Genomic DNA, 19,725 nt, shown 5'->3' with positions numbered 1-19,725 from the left:
TTGTTAAAAACACAATTTTTTTCTGAATTGTGGTAATTTTGAAATATGATTCGCATGTCATAATTACTGGCTTATGGCTTCAATGGCGACTTCACCAACTTCACACTAACTTGATGCATGTGGCCTTAATTTGTGTATTGAATATTACAGTGCTGAGTTTGCTGCTTACTACATTGTTGTGAATACTTAAGATATCCATTAAAATGTTATGTTCATCATATGCAACAGTCTTTTTCAAATTTTCCAGATGCGAATGAGGAAATACAGCGCCTGAAAGAAGAACTAGCAAAATATGAGGGAACAACAGAAATGAAGTCAAAGGTATTAACAACAGCATTCAAATGCACCACTATGTAAAAAAATTATGATATTGTCTCTTACCATTATTGTGTTTTCATTTTATTAGACTGCCATTTATAAAGCTCTCGCATCATTCTGCACTGTGTGTTTCGCTCTTCCATACTTTGTGTCAATTTCTTCATCAACACACACATAACAGTACATTGTACATGCTACCAATCTACACTAAACAGTTACACTTAGGTATGGCACTCAGTTTCTCAAGGTGATAAAAATTGTCCTTATAAGCAGTTGAACAATGCTGGTTAATGTTGCCATAAGATTTCACTTTGCTTGCTAATAATATAGGCACTGCTAGTTGCTAGTGATCATCTATAAGATGGATAGGAGGATAAGCAGAAAACACAATATGTGGTCTTTATTGACAAAATCTTGGTTTTGTCAGTTGTGCAATATCACAGATAAAGAATCAAATTTATTACTGGAATATATATTTTTGCTATTGTAAAGGAGTTGACTTGTGTAGGCTTCATTTAAATGGATGAACTGGAGTGCAACCCAATGATATTTTTGGCTTGTCATGGTTTATCACTAGTGGAAATTCATCCAAAGTTAATGAGGGCTTGGAGTCTGCTCTTTCATTTTCAGCATTTAAGAAATGGCTGATTTAAAATACACCACACTTGGATTGTAGAGAATCCAATACAAGGGCACTCCAAAAATAGCAATGAAGGAGAAATAGACTGAGAAAGTTCAAAATGTAGTAGTTGAAGGATCATGTGGTTGAATGAAGGTGTGTGATATTGTTGCTGCCACAAGCAGTTTTGTGTGTTTAATTGTTCTATGTTGTCTGTTACCTAGTATTCGACAACATACTATATTATTATGTTTACATATTCACATTAGAATGAAAAATTTCACTATAGTAACAAATAACTAATATTTTACTACCAATACCACCAGTATATTACTGCTACAGGACTACTACTTTTACAACTATCCTCCTCTGCTGTAAGCATATGAAAGATTGCAACTGATTTTGCGCACCGATTTGTTACTGTGACTGAACTGTGTGAGCGATAGTTTCCACCAGAAATGAAGCAGCAGTGAAAGCAGTGGATGGGAAACTAGTGGCCCTGCACCAGAAAAGGCGAACTCTGTTTCGACTGTTAGAAAGTTGAGGGCTAAAGTCTTCTGTTATGCAAAAAGGATTCCTCTTAATTATTAACTTCCACAGGTTAAAAAATTTCTCAACAAGAGAATGCACATGCCTAAAAAATTATTTTGGCAATGGGAAACTGGAGAGATCTGAAGGAGACATTGCTGTGCGTCCATAATACGGAACTTGACCTTCTTACATACAACAGTAATGTGACCTTTTTGAAAAAATTGATCCAGTATTTGGCATCATTATCAAGTAGGCCTTACAGCAAACAGACACACATACTATTAAGATTGCCTTAAGTTGCCATATCTCACATTGCTTTGATGATTATGCTACACAAGCATATTTCTGTAAACTCTGATATTGTTATTTGTAAATAGCTGTCAAAGGTGTTTGATACTGTAACAAACATTTAGATCTACACATCTTCCTTTTTGTGGTTGCAGTGTTGGAACACCCCATTTACTTTCACCTCTGATAAGAGCATTATCTAATGGCATGTAAATGTCCGTTGCATCCAGAGGACCACTAGAATGCAGTGGTTTAAACATATGGTTTCTGTTATATTGTGTTTTTACTCTCCATAGTATCTCTGTCAAAACAAAGTTGATACAAAATTTTATGTTTTTATGTGGTGTCTCAACTAGTAAGTGGGGGGAGGGGGAGGGGGGGGGGGGACCTCACACTCCCGGTGCAAACTACTTTCGATGAAGTGATTTATAAGGAAGTTGTGCATATTTGTCACCCCACATTTATACATACAGATCAGAAAGATCATTCAGATATGTTTCACCATACAGCTGAAGCAGAACTAATAATCTGAATAAGGGCAAATTGTTAATTGTCAGTTTCATAGTTTTTCATCACCAGATATGCTATAGAGAAGCGATGCCAATGTCTGTAAATTGATTCTGTATTTTTTCACCCCTTTTGGTTGCTGAAGGAAAAAGAAAGTACAGTATCATCTACTGTTACTTACAGTATTTTCGGAGATCTCCCCTTCCCCCCCAAAAAGTATTGTGGTATTCCCAGAAGAGGTACCTATGGCTGACTGCTCCTGTGTGGTACTGAATTGAGGTACAAGGTGATTTAGAAATTTATTCTGTAGGCCTACCATATTTTACAGACTATAAGATGGTACGGACTATAAGATGCACCTTAATTTTTAATCAATTTTTTTTAAATTACATTTTTACCATTTTTATTATTAGATTGCAAAGCGAACTAAAAAAAAACTATTAGTTTATAAAACTGAACTGACCTATAAAATCTCTGAAAATCATCATCTTAATGTTGTCCTTTCTTCTTCCTCTTCATCGTCATTTTGGCCTCTACATATATAAGATGGTTTTCACTGCCATCAGAAGTGTTGGTACTTCTTGAAAGAATTAACAACTATGTCTTCTCTCACTTTCGACGATGACGGTTTCATCCACTGACACACTTGTTTGATTGTAGATTATTTTAAAGCTCGCTTTGGCATGAATTCATGTTGTGTTACATCCATCACCCATTTGTGCCATTCCTCTCCCGCATACACTTTAAATGGATTATTTGTTGAGACATCAATATGTTATTATTCAACATCGAAAGAAAACCAGTGTAGTACTAAACCAAATAGTGAATATAGATGAAACTCTTCTGGCAATTGATGTGCCAAGTAACAGAACTGTTGCCATGAAAGGTGCTAAAAGCGGAACTATAAAAACAAGTGGACATAAAAAGATACACAACACTGTCATCCTTTCATGTTGTGCTGCTCTGTTTCCATGTTCTTATGTATGTGCTATTACTTTCAATTTATAGCCCGCATTATATGAATATCTTTTATTTTATCCATTATCAAACTAGCTACTAACAGAAATATTAAACTGTTCACAATAATACAAATAACCTTCAGTTCAGGTTCACTGGTTCTGTAGACTGCAATGACACATCACAGGCTAGAAAGTGTTCTGTGTTTACGGTGATGGTGCGGGAGGGAAACAGTGTTAGCAAGCTTGTGAATCCCCGCAACTCGTGTTCATCGCATCAGGACACTGCTGTTGCCAGTCGAATCCAGTGTTGCCAGACAGAGAGAGACATTGGATTATGGTCATTTTTAAGACTGACAGGAATATTAAACCAAACACAGGACATTTTTATATTAATTTTGAGTATAATGTGCACCTAAATTTTGGAGGCAATTTTTTAGAGAAAAAAATGCGTCTTATAGTCCATAAAATACAGTATGTTGTCAGTGGATGGACTGAAATAAATTTTATCATTTTACTACCGAGTGAGTGATGTTCAGCAGCAGATGCAGCACTACAGATATAGTAGTTTGATGCAGCAATCACTCGTAAATAATTCTATATAAATGTTCTGATAGCCTATAAGTTGCAATTGCTGTGAAACTATCAAGAGCTAAATTTGGGAGAAACTGCACAACAGGAGGGTGCTCTATAGAAACAAAAACCTCTTAATTTATGGTGTAGGCAGTAATGTATTTCCAATCCCCTGCTTCCAGCTCAAGTTTTCAGGAGTTTTCCAGTGGTTGTAAGGCATACACTGGAACTGGTAAGCCCCTCCCATTTATTCCAAATTGGGATTCTCCAGTTGTCTCACTATCAGCTTGTCTGGTTATTGGCTGAATAGAACTATGACTCTTTAATGGTACAGATATCAAAGAACCTGCTCTACTCTGAGAAGTTGCGAATGAAAAGAAAAATTAAAAAAAGAGTGTAAATTGATCTTTTCATAAGAGTTTACACTGAATATAATTCCTAGCTGCCCCTTAGCTCTGTATGCAAATTTCGAAAATGACAATAAGACTGTTTGGGTTATCCTTGTGAGATATTGTTGCTACTTCAACTTGATGCCCAACCACACCTTGTCTGTGAAGTGCTACAGACAGAGTTTAGCAATGAGAACCACTCAAGAAACCGATATCATGCATGAAAACCTTTTCTTTCTTCTGTCAGTGTAGCTTATACTTGGTACCATCAGTGGAAATGTTTGTAAAATGGCCATTGATATTCTCGTGTCAGCTTAGTGAAGTATTTTGAATCATTTGTGTGTAAAATATGAGACATAGTTTAAGAATTTAGTTCTGAGACATAGTTTGAAAATTCAGTTCTTTGATGCCAGCTATCCATAAAAGCATTACAACTGTCCTTAGCTCTCACGTTGAGGTATCTGCCTTAACAATCACAAGAGTGTTGAAAGAGTACTTTGCAGCTGTAGTGCCACGTTACCTATGTGGGGCAGCACTTTTCTCGTGCAATTGTCAGTTCAAATCCCAATGCTTACCAGTGGTGTTTAAAGTTCGCTATTTACTTATGGGAATTGAGTTCTGCCTTACAACAACGAACCACAAAATCTTATTACTCAGACATTTTTCAGCATATTTGTGCCATCATTAGGGGTCATATTTTATTGAGGTCTTAATCTCTAGAATGTTAGATTTGTGAGATCTTCATTGAATGGTTAGACAGTTTGTCATATTTCGTTGTACTGTCCTGGTCTTCTGCATGTTTATCTCTTGTAGGTAAGAGACCAAAAACATACTGTTTTACTGAACAGCATTAGCAAGTTAAAAAAGAAGAAGAAGAAGAAGATGCTTTTCGAGATATGTAGAAAGAATATTTGTCATGAAATTGCAACTTTTTTAATAGATCTGTTGGAAGTGAAGGAAATGTAATACAGTAGGATCTGTAGTAGAATTAACAAAAGGATATTCCTGATATCTGGCTGAGAAGTGCAAATGGGTACAGTTGAAAACAGTTGGGAGTCCATGGAGCTGCATCAATGTTGAGGCATTGCCATAGGGACACGTACAAAGTCAAGCTCATTGCAAACTGTAAGGAATCTTATTTCACCAATTCTACTATAGGACAGTTATTTATAGGGTATCTGGGAGACAGAAATTTCACCAAAATTGGGACAATGCTTGCATTGTTTTATTTACTTCTTGAGACAAAAGACCATACATGGAATAAGAACAATACAAGTATCAGCATCCTCTCCAAAACACACAAAGCACATGTGAAAATATTCCCCGACCACCTTAGAAAAGAAACATTGAATTTTAATCAAGAAATGGACAACCAGCTTGAGAAATGAATGGCCCATGTGCAAGCTATGGGCAAAATTATAGACTGGACCAACAACTTCATCAGGATAGAGGAGTCAAGGAAGGAATTACATATCGCTAAAACTATTCTGATCACCAATAGAATAACTTTTCAGATTCCTAAAGTGCCGCCGGCCGGCGTGGCCGAGCGGTTCTTGGCGCTACAGTCAGGAACTGCGCGACCGCTACGGTCGCAGGTTCATATCCTGCTTTGGGTGTGGATGTGTGTGATGTCCTTAGGTTAGTTAGGTTTAAGTAGTTCTAAGTTCTAGGGGACTGATGACCTCAGCAGTTAAGTCCCATATTGCTCAGAGCCATTTGAACCTAAAGTGCCAAAAATTGTAGTGGCATGACAAGGACTTAAAAATAATGTGTGCGTTAATGATAACATCAATCACATTTCAGTGACCCATTGATCTTCACACACCATATTAGGTGCTTCTCATCACTCACGAGCTGCTACTTCAGAGATAAATATATTTAGGTTGCAGGTTAGTATTTGATAGTTGGTCGTCGAGGGCTTAACCTTTTGATCATTAATAGTAGATTCAATGTTCAAGATTTGAAAATAGCTTTAGCACAGTTGTGTTTATCCACTGATATATTACCTCACGTATATTAACTTAGTGTGAGCTTGATGCAGTTTACTATCTCTGATCTGTTGATATTCAGTTTTGAAAGTACCCAGAACCAACTTACAACATAACTCAAGTAAGCTTTACAATCAGTTATAGATAAATGTTTTCAGCTTGAAGATATGAAGTCCAAAGTGCACACACAAAGTTCTTACAAAAATAGAGCTTTGTGGAAGTCCAGTTTCTAGCCAATACACAAATCTCATAGGTCTGAACTGATTTTTTAACCAAGTCTCAACATCCTGTATTTTCTGAGGGGGGAAAAAAATGTACCCAATAGTGTCTGTTGACAGTTGTAGAGTTTGTAACTAGTTTGAAACTAGAATCAGAACATAAAGAGCAGATACTGAATGCACTACATATAAAATTATGACCTATTCCAACTTCATGGACTTTGTTATCATCATTTTCATTAAGTACATTTCAGTGGCTTGAGTTTTATATAAAACTGCCAATATACCTCCGATTGCGAAGTACTACTACTACTACTACTACTACTATGTACATGATGTAGACACTAAATTACACTGGCAGCTCTAGATAACAACTGGGCAGCACAGATCAAAGGAATTACGCTTTTGGCCCACTTGTAAATAAGTATCAGAAAAATCGATGCACTAGCTTTTCGTGAATTTTTATGTACACAACGTGGGCCTACAGATATAGATAACACTGGTTCACCATAAGATCAACAGATATCAGGAGCATGCATGGTACAATGTCAGAATAATAATGGTGTGCTTTATACCCTTGTGGTTCTCAGCACCTTATATTCTTTCATCATAATTCTTTCCTAGGTATGACAGCACTACATTAATATTGACTCTTTCGTAATCTGTAGTTTCCAGTGATATTAGTATTGTTTACTTACGCTTCACTGTAGTCACAAAGATAATCTCTGTTTGTTATTTACAATCTGTCACTTGCATGTTTCTTTTATCGTTAAATTCTTGTTTTTTCATTACAGAATAGAAATAAAGTCAGTCTAGCCTTGGAAAAATTCCATAAGTAACACTTTCACTCAAATATCATGAAATAAAGTCAACTCAAACTCAGTAGTGTGATTACAATAATTCAGATATATTACTATTCCATATCAATTCTTGCGATACATATGATAAGTGACATCAGCCTAGAAGAAATTTCACTCACTCTAAAAGAACTTCTCTGTAGAACAGTAATTCATAAAATGTTCTTCAGAAAGAATTTAAAATTTTTAAATACTTTTCTTCACTTTTTGAATCTTTATTTCATAAGTATTACAAATTCAAATAATATAGCTGTTGTGTCTAGACAAGACAGCCTAGACACAATGAGAGGGAGCCGAAAGGCACGTGCTTAAACCCACACAGGCTGGCGTGAGGTCTGAAACAGGATACGTAATGAATGCTATAAAGAAAAGTACGTAGCTTCTGGAATACTTAACTTTAATCCACATTTGTAGAACATCGCTCTTGATGATACATTAATAGAATATCAATATCAATTGAATACGGTGCCTTGCTAGGTCGTAGCAAATGTAGCTGAAGGCTATGCTAACTATCGTCTCGGCAAATGAGAGCGTAATTGTCAGTGAACCGTTCCTTGCAAAGTCGGCTGTACAACTGGGGCGAGTGCTAGTACGTCTCTCTAGACCTGCCATGTGGTGGCGCTTGGTCTGCAAATACTGACATTGACCGTCGTATACTAGCAGACCGCGGCCGATTTAAAAGCTACCACCTAGCAAATGTGGTGTCTGGCGGTGACACCACAATAGCTATGTCTCAAACATTAATGAAGTGTATTAATAGCTTCCGACTTATCATGACCGAAACTGAACATAAACTCAGGACACCGTTTAACATATTTTACAGTTCAGAGTGCAGATTTCTTTTGTTATCGTTATTCATGCAGGGTCAGGTGAGTTACTTCAGGATTCTTCTTTGGAAAATGACTTACAATTTGACACCAGTGTAGCCCTGCAATTATGACAGCTTCTCGACAGGAAGACTGTTCCTTTCGTCACTGCCATGTCCCACACTCATAACATGAAACTTAAGAAATAAGAGAAATTGTTACAGCATCATGTAATTAAAATATATGAAATCTTTCCCATTTTATTAATGTTATGAAACATGTCTATGTATTGTCCATATAATGTGTGGCAGAGGATTTTCTGTTCCAAATCATTTTGATTAAAGAATTGTTCACATTATCTACAGAACATGTAACTAACTGTCATATGTTTGTTATTTTCATTTTACTTACATCATTGTAAACTGCTACTGTTTGTGTCTAATGCTGATGAACTTCCAACATCTAATGGAAAAAGTAATAGAAGTAGTTCAAAACACAGTTTTAACATCAATTGCAATAATTCTAAAATAATGTATAATCAGCTCCAAAAAGTAGTAGAAATAAACAATTCACATCAAAGAACCAGTCCACGAGTTTTTAAATTTAAGTCAGTTGAAGACAATGACTGAATGGATAGCAAAATAATAGCTTACTGGTGGACAGTGGAGAGGTGCATATTGGGAATTAGGGAAGACAGGAAAACTAACAATGGGGTTAGGGAAGAGCCTAGAGGGAAATTGTAATTCTCACTGTAATGGAAATGAGTAGGAATCGAGTGGGATCTTTGTCCAAGCAACTGGATGGTAATCTGCCAGGAAATTTCATATCAGCGCACACTCCGCTGCAGAGTGAAAATCTCATTCTCAAACTGGATGGTAGTTGGACCAAGAATGTTCCTTGCTGGAGTCCACGAGATATGACCATCATCCATCCACTCATACATCATGTTCCATAAATCTCATAATGAAGGAGAGTCTTTACGGTTGTGGAAGGGGGTAAGTTGTATATTCATAGGCAAAAGTAGTCACTGCAAGCAACTTCTGTAAAGTTTACCAACAACAAATTGTAACTAATGTTCATCCACTCTTCAGTGACCTCCTTTGTTATGCACAGTTGGATGATCGTTAATTGTAATAAATGTTCATGGAGTAAAAATATTAGCTGAGTCTAGTGGTAGTTTTAAAGAAAAAATACTCATCTGGTTTTTGAGGATCTCCTTCAATCTGTTGCTTGAATTTCTTCTGCCTGGAACCAGATTCTCTTGTAGATCTGGAAACCTCACAGGGCAATGTGTTTGTTGAATAATGTAGATGGGTCAATCCAAATAAAGTAGTCCAATAACAATTAAGTTGATTACTTGACCATATTTAAATATTTTAATTTTTTATATGTGATTACCCTATAATTGAGAAGTTCGAAACAGTTTTTAAAAAAATTTCACCTTTCACCTTTACTGAATGGCAGCCATTTTTGTTCGTAAGGGCACAATGATGTTTCAGTTTAGAGACATTAGCAAAAATATAAATATCTCTGCACTGGTTTACAACATTGCAATTGACATGATTGTTTTTAGAAAAGTGTCCTTTACAACATTGTCTATTACACAAAATACCCTAAATTCAAAAATAACCAGTCAGAATGACCTCCAAAGTTTGGTATCCAAATTTTCAAAAAAATTCACATTTTATGCCCAAAAAGAACGAACCAGGAGTAATTTGTAAGAGTCTATTTTTTACTATTGTTAGGTATCATACACTACTAGCCTCATACAGAGCAAGAAGACTTACAAATGTTTCCTCAATTTTTTATGAATTTTTGAAATTTGAAAATTTTCATTTTTTGTTAAGTTTGGGGTTAGTTATGTCAGGTGGGACTGAATATAAAAATATGATTTTTGCACAGTTTGTACACCTATATGATAGCAACTTACTGTAAAAATTTCAATATTGATACCTGACTGTGAATAAAGATATTAATTTTTGAAAATGAGGAGATAATTCATCTTACTCTACAACTGATTTTACCGCTGTTGCCTATTCATTTGCAATATTGGCAGGATATAATCAATTATTATTGAATTAAGATACTGAATTATGTGCAGAAAGTGGAAACATCACTGAAATAAACATTTATATTATTGTGACGTACTTAAAATAAATATTTTCAATTTACATCCTTCGAGATGCGACTGTTCCTACATCTGGTGGTGCAAACTTATTCTTTCAACCTCTGCAAGCCACCACTGTCAATCATACACACATGCCACTATGTCATACAATGTTAAAGACAGAGATGTAATTTTACTGATACAATGATCCTCATAAATTTTGGTTTCTGATGTTACATAGCATCGAACTAAGTTTTCTGCAGTGCCAAGGAATTTGTAGAAATGCCTTGTTCCTTTTATTGCTTCACAGTTTTCAAAGCTGGTTTGAAATGTTGTTTTCATATGCAGAACCACTTCTTCTTTCTTGATCAGAAAATAGGTAATGGCTTTAATATTATCCTTGCAAAAGACATACATGTCCTGTACTGTGAGAATTTGGTGTGTGGTTGGTCTTTGTAGGCTGGCTTTACTTACTTCACATTTTGTTGTACCTCCTACTCCATCACATGCATTTTTACCATGGCAAGATGCAAAAAAGTGCCACAAAAAGTGCCATTCAGCCTCCAACCCAAAGTCTACTTTGTGGTTGCACAGATTTGAAAAATTCTTTTTGTTCTTACACTGACTACCACTTCCATCTGAAAAGTATATCAGCTTCTCAACCTTGGGAAAATTTTCTGTTATGTAATTTATTACATACTTTTGAAACACATGTACAGCCAAAGTGCTCCAAGGAGTCATTTAGAAACCAATGTGAAGAACTGCAAACTTCATCTTTCTCATTTTTAAAATAGAAAATAAACGTAGGCACTGTTGCCTGGTCACTGACCCAGTGGTACCCTTGTATCGCATCCTGAATCACAAATGTAAAATTTTCTGCAAAATCAGCTAGCACTATGCATTCAGTTTCATGAAGTTGTACTTTTTTGTCCTTTAAAAGCTTACTTTGGATTTTAGAAACATAGTGGTGACTTTTGAGTTTTTGTAAGTTATCAGTTAAAGATTCCAAGTACTCTTCCTGATATTTAACCACTGTTATCATATCTGCCCTGTCAGTTGTGACCCACTGTTTGAAGGTAATACTGTCTGGCATTTCCTCATCGTATTCGTGAAACAATTCAATAACGGTTTCGGTACCGGGCCATTTATTACATAAACTCATTGTGGAGTGTCGCAGACCATTAAACCTAGTAACTCTCTGTAGTTAAGATCACAGAGTTTTCCACCCGAAATCATTAGTTTCACATTTTGATGATATAAACAAACACATACGGAGTGTGTCCCAGAGGATCCAGCCAAAATACATCACTTAGGGTGGAGGTCACAAAATTTTTACCTTCCAATTTTACTTTCAGGATGAGAATTTATGAAAGCTACATAAAGTTCATATAAATTTGACAGTGTTAGTCATTTCTGCTTTGTTACTTTCATCATCTTCAAAAAACTGCTGAATATTTTTAATTGTTTCTTCACTTATACCTACTCCTTTCTTCTTTCCTAAAGGTGGAAGAATGCCTTGCTCTTTCACTAACTTTTGGACTAGTTTAATCAAACGATGAGAAATGTTGAATTCATGAACTATTTTTTTCTCTTGGCCGTGAGTCAGGGAGCAAACTTAAAATTTTAACTTTTTCCTCTTTGGATGTCACTAAACATTTAATTTTTAATTTCTCTATTAAGCTCAAATATTCAGCATCAGATGTTGCTGGTGGTAGATTTTCTTCTTCTTTAGAAATAATGTTAGTATCTGTATTATTAAAGCATGATTCCAAGTCTTTTTTAATTTTGTCTGAAATTTGTTGTACCTTATTTTCTTTTTCTGGTACTTAATTTTATTATTTTTGAAGCAGTAGATTTGGCTAACTTAGAACAAGCATAATCCAGTATGCTAACAGCTTCCTCATTAGGAATATAAATGTAATTAACGAGGTTACATGATTCTGGTTCTGGATTCACAACAAATATTTTTGAGTAACAATTTGGGCATAGGGAATTTCCAGGAATCACATTACGTTTCACTTGGGAAGCTGTTTCATTCTCATATAACAAGGACAAATGTTCAAGCTTTATTTCCCTCAAACCTTTAGTAATAGGCTTCTTATGAAGTTTAAGTGGATCACAGCACTTTCTTCCAAAAATGTAGTTGTACTTCAGAATGTATTTCTTCTCATGATTCTCACACACTGATGTTACGGAAGAACTTACTCGAAATTTAAACAAAGTTTGTCTAACTTCATCGAAGTCATTGACATTTTTCAAGTTTTTTGAAACTGAACTGTAAACTGTTTTGTGACACGCTTCACTTGCTATCTGTCTAATGGAACACTGTTCATCCATGTTAATGCATTCCAGTTAATCTCTCAAAATTAATTACAAATTACACACAGAACAAAACACATAACACATTCTACACTCTCGATGAAGTATGTGCATTCACTCTTACAGAGGTTTCAGAACAGACTGACTACAACAATGCCACACCCAGCAATAATGTTCTTCTACGTTGCCACACCCAGCAAAAATGTACTTCTTTATTGACAATAAACTTAAATGTAAATGGGCATTTTTATTACCATAGAACAAAAGCGAAAGCTCCTATTGTTTAATATTGCATTATTAAAAATAAATGAACTAAATGAATATTGGGTGATAGTGTTAACTAAATATATGTTGTTGTTGTTGTTGTTGTTGTTGTTGTCGTTGTCTTCAGTCCTGAGAATGGTTTGATGCAGCTCTCCATGCTACTCTATCCTGTGCAAGCTTCTTCATCTCCAAGTACCTACTGCAGCCTACATCCTTCTGAATCTGTTTAGTGTATTCATCTCTTCGTCTCCCTCTACGATTTTTACCCTCCACGCTGCCCTCCAATACTAAATTGGTGATCCCTCAATGTCTCAGAACATGTCCTACCAACCGATCCCTTCTCCTAGTCAAGTTGTGCCACAAGCTCCTCTTCTCCCCAATTCTATTCAATACCTCGTCATTAGTTATGTGATCTACCCATCTAATCTTCAGCATTCATCTGTAGCACCACATTTCAAAAGCTTCTATTCTCTTCTTGTCTAAACTATTTATTGTCCACGTTTCACTTCCATACATGGCTACACTCCATACAAATACTTCATGAAAAGACTTCCTGATATTTAAATCTATACTCGATGTTAACAAATTTTTCTTCTTCAGAAGCGCTTTCCTTGCCATTGCCGGTCTACATTTTATATGCTCTCTACTTCGACCATCATCAGTTATTTTGCTCCCCAAATAGCAAAACTCCTTTACTACTTTAAGTGTCTCATTTCCTAATCTAATTCCCTCAGCAGCACCCGACTTAATTCGACTACATTCCATTATCCTCGTTTTGCTTTTGTTGATGTTCCTCTTATACCCTCCTTTCAAGACACTGTTCATTCCGTTCAACTGCTCTTCCAAGTCCTTTGCTGTCTCTGACAGAATTACAATGTCATTGGCGAACCTCAAAGTTTTTATTTCTTCTCCATGGATTTTAATACCTACTCTGAACTTTACTTTTGTCTCCTTCACTGCTTGTTCAATGTACAGCTTGAATAACATCGGGGATAGGCTACAACCCTGTCTCACTCCCTTCCCAACCACTGCTTCCCTTTCATACCCCTCGACTTTTATAATAAATTTTATTACAATGAAACAATAATTCATTTAAATAGGCAACAGCTGTAAGATCAGTTGTAGAGTAAAGTGAATTACTTCTTCATTCTCAAAATTTATGTCTTGGTTCACAGTCAGATATAAATGATGAAATTTTTACAGTACGTTGCTGTCAAATAGGTGTACAAACTGTGCAAAAATAATGTTTTTATATTCAGTCCCACCTGACATAACTAACCACAAAATTTACAAAAAATGAAAACTTTCAAATTTCAAAAATTCATAAAAAATTAGGGAAACATTTGTAAGTGTTCTTGCTGTATATGAGGCTAGTAGTGTATGGTATTTAACTATAGGAAAACAATAGACTCTCATAAATCGCTCCTTCTTTGTTATTTTTGGGCCTAAAAAGTGGATTTTTGAAAATTTGGATACCAAACTTTGGAGGTAATTTTGACTGCATTATTTTTGAATTTAGGGTATTTTGTTTAATAGCAATGTTGTAAACGACACTTTTCTAAAAATAGTCGTGTCAGTTGCAATGTTGTAACTTAACCCAGTGCAGAGATATTCAGATTTTCGCTAATGTCTCCAGACTGAAAAATCGTCACGCACCTACAAATAAAAATGGCCGCCATCCAGTAAAGGTGCAAGATAAATTATTTTTAAAAAACTGTTTTGAACTTCTCAAATATAGGGAAGTCACATATAAAAAAATTAAAATATTTAAAAATGGTCAAGCAACCATCACTGGACCACTTACTATGGATTGACCCAGATGACAAAACTGATTCATTTGTAATTTTCATATTTAACAGTCCTAGATGCCTTGCTGCCATCAATTACAATGTTCACTCAGTGAAATAAATCTCATTTATAAGCAGCTCAAGAAAACTTTACATATCTCCTTCCTTCCTTTCCACCAGACGACAAACAAACAACTGGCACCCAGTTAACATCATTCCAAAGTACATCTGTAAAGATATAGCCATACTAAGATCGAAACATAGAACATTAATTAAAAAATAATTTTAGAAAATGAAATTCACTCAACAGCACAATAGAACAATTATGATAACAGATATTCACATAAACAAAAATTTATATTTTTATAGTACAGTAATGTTTTTGTTTGTTTTTATCATAGGGGTTACTTGTGTTAACACTACATATTGTACAGTGGGAGTTTGAAACATTTAAAATAAGCTTGAAAAAAAGGATTAGATCGTAAATTTGAGAATATACATGGTCCAACCGGCTTATTGCATGTTACACTCCCCCCATGAGTTTCGCTCACATTCCACTGCGAGGGAAAGTCTCGCAGGTGTGCACAATGTTTACAAATTTGAAAAGTAGAACATGCAGTAAAACAAGTGTTTTTGAAATATCATCATAGGTAGCTTTGGCCTGAATAGTTGAAATATGGTAAAAGGAGGTGTCTGGTGTGCACTTGGGGGGGGGGGGGGGGGGGGGACAGAGAAACGTCAGAATTACTTCTTAACTGAGTTGAAGTTAGGTGAAAAGAACACTTGGCAAATCGTTAGGCAAAAGCAAATACTAACTCATGTTGAAAAAAAATTTGAAAAAGGTTACTTTTCGCAAAAAAATGTTAGATTTTATTATTAATTATGCTGTTGAATTTTGTATAAATACTAATTAACAGTATTAAAGAAAAAAATATTCATTCTAAGACAAAATTGTAAAGCAAATATTAATCTGTTAGGGGTAACAAGACTAAAACTAACACTCAACATTCTCTAAATTTTAACTTGGATGCAGAAAATAAGATAAATGATTTGTTCTCTTATACACTTGACTTCCTAAAGTTACTCAATTTTTTTGAAAAGTTAATACTATTTTGAAAGCACCTACCAGAAAATTTGATACTATATCTCAGAATCAAGTCCTCTGTGCCTTTTTGGCACTACCATGGCTTACAATACCATTTTACATTGCCAGTAGTTCATGAAATACTGTGTGCAGCATATACACTACTAAAACATCGAAGTATTTGATAAAGTTGTGTGTGCTACAAAAGCACTTCTCAGTTCCAGGATACTAGATTATGTGTATAGTATTTCAAATATAAGTCAGGTGTGCTAACAGGGCACAACTTCAATTGGGGATACCATACAGTAAAATCTATCACGTAACTAAAAGTTCTTTATGACAATTTAAGTTCAAGTCCAGTTGAGGATACCATGTAGTGTGTTTAAACACACAACCAAGTTCACTGTCAATTTGGTTCAACTCGTGGTTTAGAATACTGTACAACAACAATGAAATAACATGTTAATAAGCACTGTGGTGAATGTCCATAGAAACATGTCATGTAACTAACACTTAAAGCACAAAAATGAAAATGGCCTCTCCAGATCATGAGGTTGTCTAAAATTTACATACCATTTCTGGTTGAAAATCCACTTAAAACTAGATAGAATTGGAAAATGTCCACTTAGGTGATACACAAAATTTATACTGTACACAGATGATATGTATCAAAATTTTGGGAAACAATTGTCCACAGATTTCAATAACTCTCCTGAAATCTTTTACAACTTCGGTGAAAATAGGATTTGTTTGTTTCAGAGTTTTGTGTCATAAACATCTACATAAAATTGCATGGAGCCTTCTGCTCTGTTTGCAAGTAGTTTAAAGACAAAGAATAGTGTACATATATTGTTGGTTATCAGACAGTATCTTCAAGGTATTTTCAAAAATGATAAAATGTTATGCAGTTTTTTTATGTGATGTGGGTATGGTATTCAATGGCAAAGTAGTCCTTGTACTTGTTAGCATGTTTCAAGAATCACCCCCATACTCATAGTTGGTTATGTAAATAACAAAACATCAAAGAAAATTTGTAATAGTACTAAGTACTAAGATATTTTCAAGTCATTGTGTGGGATACGGTTGTGTTGAAACACTTAAAAATTAGAATTTCTGTACAGATAAATGTTTCAATAAGCCACTGTATGGTTGTAACATTTGATGCACATCAAACAAAAGACAAACTCAGTGTAAAGTTTCCCATCTGGGGTGAAATGTTTCAAAAACTTAGTATATACCTCATCATGATTTCAGAAAAGTAACAAAATAACTCCCACCTCTCGTTAGATTTTCAGAAACAGTAACGAAAAAGTTATATGTCTCAAGTATATAGTCTGATACAATAAGTAGTTCAATTTATGAAGCATTTTGAGTACTGAATATATCAGCCATCAAGTGTTCAGATGTATCATCCTGTCTTACCTTATAAGATTCAGTGTAAGTATAAAAAATTTCATGAGTTTCAGAAATAAGCAGTTTTCACTTCTCATAACCTTTCAACAGAGTACAAGTATGTAGTGGTGTATAGGTATAGTTGTCAATTCACTAAAAACATTCTCCAGATTACTTCATATTTTCAAGTGTCCTGTTCTTCACATTAATTACCAACAAGATGCTTAATCACTTCTCAGCATACAGCTTACTGACATGTTGCCTAATTACAAAAGAGGTCACACTTCACATAGGATCAACTTTTCTGCATAAATATAATTATTTACTTGCATATGTTACTTCAAATCAAAAACAACTTGCATTACAAACTTTGCTGACTATATGTGTGTTTTAGAAACTTTCTCCACAGTAAGAAAAAACAGGTTCCCTAACCAATCCCTACCTAACATCATTCTCCTCATTACATCAGTAATAAATCAGTACTTCATTAAATACATCAAATATCTCCTCATTGCATCAACATAATAACTTCACCTCATTACACCACTGAATACTCCATAATAATAATCACTTAAGAAAAATCACCTGCTTCATATTATACAATAGATCAACCTCACAAAATAACACCACATAGCAGCAGACCTCACTACTGGTAGAGCTTTTCCTCTAACAATAGAAACAGGCAGCAGACCTCACTACTGGTAGAGCTTTTCCTCTAACAATGGAAGCAGACATTAAACTATTTCCATGTTCTATTATTTTACTGTATATGTAATCATTGCATTGCTTGCACAATTCATTACTATATACAATAATATTACTTCACTGAAGGGTCAGAAAGGTAACACTCCCTACAATCACTTCATTCCTTTCAAAGACACTTCACTAGGCAACTGTACTTTCACTTGTTACTTTATACAAACACTTTGAAAGCTAGTGCATGACATGGCAGTATCTCTCCTACTAATATTGTGTATGCACTGTTTACTAATCTCATTACTCCTGCAATTATACAAACTTTTACACTTTCTTGTTTACTGGCTCCTCAGGGTGTTCAACATAATTTGATATACTGGTACATTTTGTAAAATCCCATTACCTTACCTTTTTGGTATAATAAAAAAAAAAATTTTTTTCCAACTACAAACAGAAAAATATCCTCCTGCACTACTTTTGTACTCAGAAAATAATCAAATAAGTGTTAACTCTCTGAATTTTATATAACTAGTGTTGTATAGGTTTTATGTTTCTGTTAACTGTCAAAAAATGACTTTTCACCAATGTTTCCACCAACCGAGAGGGTTTCAGTTTAACCTATCACCTCTACTATCATTATCTCTCACAGAGGGTTGGGGGTGGGGTTATTATTTGTCCACTGTCCACCTCTATTTTCAAAATTCCTATCACCTTTTCTGTTGCCAGAATTTCTATTCTCATAAAACTGTTGGTCCCCACAGCGTGATAATTTCTAAAATTATTTGGATTCCAGTCACTCCTCTCTAGGGTGGTGGTCAAAATTGTCATTGTTTTTAGTATTTCTATTATCATTGTGGTTACTCCCGTTTTGTCTCCTGAAATCAATACTATGTTGGCCAAACTCGTTATATGCCCTGTACAACTTTTCTACATATTTGAGGAACTGGTCTACAGAATCGTCTGGCCCATGAACTAACCCCATTTGAATTCTTTCTGGTAGCCTTTTCTTAAGTGCACCTATTTGAGTTAATCCATTAAAAGGTTGCTCTAAGTGTGCAAGTTTCATGATGTGGTCTTTGCAAAACTCTTTCATACCCCCTTTCTGCTCCCTGTACATTGGACCATTTAAAAACTCGCTCTTTATTCTTGCCTATTCAGTGTCAGTCTTTTTCAAGAAACACGTTCCAAATTCATCTATGAATTAATTGCTACAGTCAAGTTGGTTGGCCCATGACAAGGCTTCCTCTTCTGATGATCTTTTAATAAACTTAATTTTTAATTCATCACTCATACCAAGGAGGCTGTCATGACAATGTTGTATAAAATCAACTGCATGAAAATGTTTGTCACCAGGGGAACACTTTAGTAGCATAGTAGGAAAGCTTGGGTGTCATACATTACAGAATGTTTTTAAATGAGCCCCATCTTGTAACTCTCTTTCTTGTTTTTTGTTAATAGTGACAGCACTATGCAAGCCTGACACACTTGAATCTGTTATCTTGGCTGTCTTCTGAATTTTTTCATCCACAGCTGAGGGAACAAAGTCTATTTTTTCATTTAGCTTTTAAGGTTGCAGCTTGTTTACTAGTGTCTCCAACAGCATTTTTACATCTAATTACAACAGCACCTATCTCAGATCTTGAGATCTTTGTCTACTTCCCCTATTTTTGTCTGATGATTGTATTTTGGACTCTGAAGCCTCTACCCTCCCCTCTATTTTTTTCACACATTCATTTATAGCTTTCACTTGTCAAAACGCACCAACTAAGTCTCTTTTAATTTTAGAAATATGTGCATTAAGCTCTGATCTAATAAGATTACCTTCTTAGACTATTGACTTCAAGTTTTTCGCAATTTTTTTCCTTGATGATAGCTCTTCCCCCCCCCCCCCCCCTCCCCCCACTGTTTTGTTTTTCCATTGATGACAGTTTGTTTTCAAGTTTTTCACTGTTTTTTCTCATTGATGACATTAATGCAGTAAGCATGTCTTGTAAATTTAACTGTTTGGGTTTTTCACTCAGCATTC

At 35.1% G+C, this 19,725-nt stretch overlaps 1 protein-coding gene across 1 annotated transcript in view; it reads left to right on the top strand.

Annotated features, from left to right (window-relative positions):
• The window catches only part of LOC126161823 (nucleoprotein TPR-like), a 302,767-nt gene that overhangs the window by 27,021 nt on the left and 256,021 nt on the right, over positions 1 to 19,725 (top strand). The window contains exon 3 of the mRNA XM_049917927.1: positions 248 to 321. Coding sequence (XP_049773884.1) covers positions 248 to 321 — 74 coding nt within the window. The remainder of the gene's footprint in view (positions 1 to 247; positions 322 to 19,725) is intronic.

Source organism: Schistocerca cancellata, chromosome 2 (assembly GCF_023864275.1).
Source record: "Schistocerca cancellata isolate TAMUIC-IGC-003103 chromosome 2, iqSchCanc2.1, whole genome shotgun sequence".
Taxonomy (NCBI): Eukaryota; Metazoa; Arthropoda; class Insecta; order Orthoptera; family Acrididae; genus Schistocerca; species Schistocerca cancellata.
The sequence above is the reverse complement of the archived record's forward strand: the minus strand, read 5'-3'. Positions and strand labels throughout refer to the sequence as shown.